General features: G+C 53.2%; 1 protein-coding gene across 1 annotated transcript; it reads right to left on the bottom strand.

The window, feature by feature from the left end:
* Window positions 1-6,229: 6,229 nt before the first annotated feature.
* NECHADRAFT_18681 (uncharacterized protein) lies at window positions 6,230-6,739 on the bottom strand (the record flags this gene model as incomplete). The annotated part of the gene is made up of 1 exon (XM_003044094.1): window positions 6,230-6,739. A coding segment is annotated over one exon (510 nt), but the record flags the coding sequence as incomplete, so codon positions are not given.

Genomic DNA, 6,739 nt, shown 5'->3' with positions numbered 1-6,739 from the left:
CCACCTGTTAGCCTAGCCTAGGATCTCCGAAAGCTAAGGAAAATGAGGTGCCAGCGTGGCAACATGGCGAGAAGCGGGGGAGACGAATCCGGAATGCACAATAAACGGAACCGTCATGAGAATGGATCAGGACTGCGGTTTTCGGAAAGAGAGTTGCGACTAGGTTGACGATACGGGAAATGCCGTGTTCTCTCGCGACAACGGGTCCATAGTCGCGCTCTGTGCGAGACATTGATCCAGACTCCTCCTCCCCTGTGCCTTGATGAGAACGGCCAAAGACAATCGTGGTGTCACATTCAGGCCATAAGCCATTATTAGCGACCACACTTGTGGAGTGCCCATTCCCTTTTGCCTCAGCTGGTAATACGACAGTGCGGGCTTAGTCGACGCCATAGCCAATCGGTTAGTGAATGTAATATGCAAGCAGTGAAGAACACGGACAGAAAGTTTGAGCGGCAGCCAGCTGCCACATCCAGATGCTCCCGCAGTTTATTGAGACATGAACCCCTGTCGCCCTCAAAGTACCAATAAACACACCACTTTTGGGGTATGATCGTCAAGTGCTGCAGAATCTTCGAACAGTGCCATGAGTTTGCAGCTCCCTCACGCTGTGCCGTGTCTTGGTGTTGGCTCAATGTGACCCGTCAGAATGCAATTCCAGGTGGAAGAGATTGATTGCTCTCCACGTACTTAGTGCAGCTTGTCCCTGACACATTGAATATCGATCTATCGGCAGTCTCCATTGGCGAACCACGGAACAAGGAGACCGGTGTGACAAATAGGCGGCATCTACTGGTCAACTGGTCCATGACGATGGTATGAAGGTGGTTGGTGAAAAGACGCATTTTTGAGAGACCAGAGAATGGTTTTGGTGTTTCTATGACGCCTAAGGCTAGACGAGCTCCTACCCTGCCTCCACAGGAATTCTGGCGGACCAATGCCACCTTCCTCGTCGTCTTGGCTACAGTCTTTCGGAATGAACCCCGTGATCACGAAACAATAGCCTGCTCTTGATGGTGGCCACTAACGTGAATGCCAAGATGCATTGCCTGTTTGAATGATTCCAGTGTCCCAACCACCTTGATGGGTCTACGATGATTGAGGTCAACTGCCGTCCATCTCCAATCAGGACCAAGCTTCATCTTCCCCTCTAGTCGGTAAGTACCTTTATGAACGGATCTTTTCCCAAATTAGCCCGAAAATATGTCTCTGCGGCTTTTAGACAATGGAATGATGTTGACGACTCGATGGCAGGGACGCTGAGACACTCTGGGCACACGGCCCCAACAGCTTCATTTGAGATGCTTGGCATACGCAGATCTGATCGAGGCCAATCAACGGATCACACAATCCGACGTCCCGAATCCAGTCCGAGAGACTGAATCCGAGACCAGACCCACGCGGGTCTCGGATCACCTGCGCGAGTTTCTCCACCTTCACGCTGGTTCTGCAACTTTCTCGCGTCTTATCCCCTCTCAGCCCCGCTAGTTAGACTTGCGGCCTCTTGTCCAAGACGGATACGGTAATGTGGCTGGATACGATGCCTGGGTCGTGGAGTCCATGCCCCACTTCGGATCGAAAAGTTGGCGTGTGGCACGGATCTTCGCTGAGCTCTAGGTCGATGAGGGCCTGGACTGATGAAACTTCGCCTTGATTGCTTCTACCTCCATCTCAAGCGTCCAGATCCAAGGTCAAACACAATCCCACCAGAAGAACAGTCGTCACTCTTGCTCAAAGGAATCGTAGCAGACACATAGTAGGTAGCCACATAAATCTAATGCTCCTGTCCTCTGGATTCATGTATTCCCACTCAAGCGGCTGCTGCGGCTCAAGGACATGTAACTATCATTGCTACCTGTCAAGATGTCAAGTCGATTGGTGAGTATAACAAGATGCGAAGCCGTTCCAACGAACCCTTAAACCATTAACAGCGAGCCCTAACCTTTTATATCCTCCCCCTCCCTCATGTATCGCATATTTCTGATATCCATTGCCTCCAAATCCCTGAAATGTCGCATAATTTTCTGTCCACTGTGCATGTCGACGGATTGAACGCCGTTTTCATTTCCCTTGCGAAGATTCCCCTTCACCTTGCTCCCCCTTCGCTTGACTCGTCTAATACCCTCAAACTTTTAGATTTGTCGGGGCCCTTCTTGATAGGTATGATACAACCCTGTTCCTTCAATCGTTTGGTGAGTTCAGTGCTGGCCTGCATACCGGGGAAGTCCTTGGCGTTGTAGACCGTGAACCGGTCGCTCATGACCTCAACAAGGACTGGGAAATGCTTAACCTCTCGCGCCCGGGCGAGGTTAATCATGATCAAACTGAACTTGAGACGAAATGCTCCTAGCGTGCGGCACGACAAATCCGGGAAGCAGAAGAAGCAACCCTCTTCACTGTGTTCGTCTTTCCCGACGAAAGGGGTTGCAACGAGGGACCCTATGAGCCTTCTTTGATGGCGATATTCTTCCGGCATGAAAGATGCATCGCCAGTTCCAGTCTCATCATATATCGAACAGCTCATGACATAGTGGCCACGGAGTTGTGCGCTGAGTTCCTCCTCGGTAAGGTTGGGGCCTTCAATCATCAGCTGTACAATAGGGGGCGGGTCGATGACCCTTCTGTCCCTGTCTGCGAATCCACAGTATCGACCGGCTACAGGCTGCTGGCGGATCCTGGGCTTGTACTCAATATCATGTTCACCGGAGTGCCTGGGGTTGCCTATAATATCGGGAATCTTCATCGAGTCTGATCTGAGCTCAAGGCCAGGCCTAGCTAGGATGTTGGGCGTTGTCCCCGGAGATATGGCCAGAACGGCGGGTGGACGTTGTTGCCTGTCAAAGGGAGGGTCAGGATGAGTATCAAGTCCCTGAAGACGTTGATCATGTCTGAAGGGGCCAGGCCGACGGTCTGGGACCGCTCTCTCTGGGAGGAACTGGGACATTCGGCGACCTTGAGAGTCCACTGGCCTGTTTGGGGTCTGGGATGGGTATGTCGGAGAGACTTGTGCCATGTCTAGATCATGCTGCCATGGATCAGCCACGATAGCCGTTCCGATTTGAATCGGCAGCCCGAGAGAGGATGGAGGAGGGGGTGCGAGACGTGAATAGTGGAAGCCGGGACGTAGGCGCCTTGGTAGATATAATCAGGCCTTGTTTGGCGCTGCGTGGTTTGCAATTGGGAGGGATCACGAGATACAGCGACAAGTCTCGTCGGAGGAGACAATTACATGGCTTGTCACGACCCAGATCTGTCTGCTGTGGTCTCGACGGCCTTGAAAATCCATGGAGGGTGAGTCCTGGCGGTGCGAGAAGTGTTACCAAGTATGCGTGGAAAATGACTGTTGAAGAGCTTGAAGAATTACTGGTAGTGTCGGTTCAATGTCGAATGCAACGATTGGGTAAACAAATATGAGCAGGTACCCCAGTATAAGGAACTGGATCGGTTAAGTCAAGGGGAACAGGCGGCGGGAAGCCCCAGTACACTGTTCCAGGGAACTGCTCGGACGATGGAATGCGGATGGATCCACCACGGTCGATGCTCTACAATTAACACAGTGCCCGCACCGGTGGATATGCTGCATGGTGTGATAGGCGGGCTGGCAGGCACTAGCAAAGCTAGAGAGGAAACCGGGGAGACAACGACCCCTCCACACTCTCTGTCTGGAAGTGGCCTTGCCGGACCTGGGATGGGCGAGCCACGACGCCCCACGGTATTCGCCTTGTATGTTGCTGTATTGCGGCAGCAGTCGCGACTCCGAACATGCACTTTCAGACTGGGTGTCCGTGTCGAAGACTTTGGTCCAGCCATACCAATCTCTCAAAGTAGCTAAGTGTTGGAGATCACAAATGTGAGGCGACCAAGTCGGTGGCAAGGTGTGGGAGAAGGTGGAACATTCCACAGAGATCGTGCCTATACATAAATAGTAGTTCTCCTACTGCTCATTTAGAATGAATCAAGCAACTTAAATCTTCTCATTTCAACACTAAGACATTTTGCAGGCAAGCTGCATACATGGCTGTGGTCATGCCATTTGATTGGGACGAGAAGATTGCATGATAAGCAACCTGGGACTGCAGGCAGGTGGTTCGTATCGTCAGCCTCAGAAGCAGGCTGGCGCGGGATGGCCCATGACGAGGCTCTCATGAGTCTCATGGAGCAATGTCTTGTATTTTGAAACCCCTCATGCTCCTCCAGTCAGCACAGTCGATCAAAACTTACACACCATCTTCTCTGTATGCGGCATGGGTGACTGATGTTTACGACGCTCGGTGGCCTCCGTCCCATCCGCCCAGCCCACCGGTCTTGGTAGGCTGGCTGTTCCCGTTCCTCCACAACGGTTGTTTCCCCTTGCGTGCTTCTACGGCGGGAAACTAAAACGCACATTGAATCATGCCTTGTGCTTGGTTCATGTGGAATCGCTTTCAATGAGCCTAAGGGATACACGATCAATCAGCGACAGCGATGCTGCCAGGATATAATGTAGCACAGGGACGTCAGTCAAGCCACCTCAGATTTGAGCGCCAGCCGAGCGCATCACCCCCTTGAGGAGTCGCTCGACTACTGTAACCGGCAAGGGGGTTGGTGCCACGAATGGCACCAGCAGCAAACCCGAGTCCAACATGGATATCTCAAGCAAAGTCACTCGTCCGATCGCGTTGACTGTGACCATGACAGCCATCCAAAGGCTGACGTGCAGCTGACTAGAATTGCTACTTTGTTTTCCGTCGCACTTCAATGCGGCTAGACTGGGTATGGGGCTGACCGCTGACCCGTTTCGGACGTTAATCTCGCCTGTGTCACCTCTCCATCTGCAACTAATACGGCTGACCGTCGTGGAGCCACCTCCCGCCATCTGCCCTTGCAGTAGCAGGGCCATCAGGTCTCGGCCCGCCACATTACACGCCTTGGTTCCCCCAAAACATGACAGCTCAAACAGGCAAGCATGTCGACCAATGTGTGGCATTCATTTGTTCTCCTCTGCGATAGTACGAACACAGCATTCGGGCAGGATATTCCCTTGCTCAGTAATTGGCGGTAAGGTTGGGGTCAATCATCCAGTTTTCCAGCGCTTTCTCATTGGTCTTGGCCGTGTGTGGTGAAACAGTAGAGTCCTCACACGGCCATTTTTCTTTTGGCTCAGCCACTATCACTTCTTGTCACATAACAGAGACATGGCTTAGTGCACCCTAATTGGCAAGCCAAAACTTAACACGTAAATCTCTGTTTCCTGCCAGGTTCGAAGAGAAAATGCGCGCAGGCTCAAGAAGAAAATGGCTGCCCTTTCCAACACTTTTTTTCATCAGGTAGAAAAACTTGGTTTCCTTTTGTCCCAGTATTTCTAGTTCTGACCGCCTCGTCACACCATGCCCCACTCAAACAAATCTCACTCACCCAAATCCCGCCCACCCAAATCTTGCCCCCATGGGCTTGTGGACCCTGGGACAGCCTTTCAGAGACTCGCAGCCGGTCAAAATTTTGAGAGCGTGAGTTTTTCTAGCCCTGAGATGCTTGGCCAGCCCATTTGACCGGTCCATACTCATAATTTTCGGACTTTCAGGTCAGCAACGAAGCCTCGGAGCTGCTTTCCTTGGCAGATGGTCTCTCTAGGCAACCCGAAGGATTCAATGTCAACTGCGTGATGCACAGCATTGAAGGTATGTCCAATCTGACGGAAAGCATGTGGCTTAGTTTGCGTGCAATCCAGGCGATGATTCAGCAAGTCAAGGCCGCGGAAGAACAAGGCCGTGCGAGGAGGCGCGAGGATCAGGGCCGCTCTAGCGAGCAGGGGTGAACTAATGGCGTGGTCATTGTTGAAGTGGCAGGCTTGCGATTGGCAGTGCCTTGAGGAACGAAAGGATTTATCAACGCGTCGCCGGCCCTGTCCCCTGTCCCCCTCCAAATCCCCGCTTTCCCATTGGCCCCAAAATTTTCTCCTCTTTGCCTTGAGGAACGAAAGGCTTCTTCTGGACGCGGAGGCCAACTTCACCCCGCAAACTTAAAAGAACCCCTCTCATTGGTTTGGTTTGCCCCTCTCATTGGTCGGATTCCTCGCACGTGCTTCATACCTTACCTCCGTGACACATTTAAGGTTATGGCAGCGCCGCTCGACCTCGAGAAAGCGTCAAAAATCATCATCCAGCCACCGCAGAGCCTCCTGAACAGTCTTGATGCTCAATTCCTCCAGTCTGGCCTCTGCCACGGTCATCTCGTGCGGAACCCGGTTGCCCACGAGATCTCTTTCCCGCACCTTGGAGATGAGCATGATGCCGTCCAGCGACCGGCACCGGGACAGCTGCACGTACAGGCTGTACGGGTCGCATTGCGAGGGGACGACGCGCCCGTCGACGTTTGTCGTCCGCGTCCCTCGCAGCTCCAGAGCTACGCGCTCCAGCGTCCTGCCCTCCACCTTGTAGTCTGTGCACGCAAAAGCCGCCGCGCACGGCAGACCCTTTCGGCTGACGTCGTTCTTCTGCCACGGCCGCTTCCGCTGGCATTGTATCTTCACGCTCATGGGCGTCAGGAGGATCGTGCCTGGCGGCATCCCGACGAAGTCGACATCTTTAGTCGTCTCCGACTCCAGGATTATCCCCGCCGGCGGCCCGAAGTGGATCGTCATGTCAGCCGAGATCCGATGCCCCGGGTACGCCTTGTCGACAATGACCTCCACCGCCGAGTAGCTGGCCCCGTTGACCAGCTTCAGCCCCTGATGGGTATTGTGGTTCACAACGACGGGCAA

The sequence above is a fragment of the Fusarium vanettenii genome, assembly GCF_000151355.1.
Source record: "Fusarium vanettenii 77-13-4 chromosome 14 genomic scaffold NECHAsca_24_chr14_5_0, whole genome shotgun sequence".
Lineage (NCBI taxonomy): Eukaryota > Fungi > Ascomycota > Sordariomycetes > Hypocreales > Nectriaceae > Fusarium > Fusarium vanettenii.
Note: the sequence above shows the minus strand (reverse complement) of the source record. Positions and strands in the feature narration are given on the sequence as shown.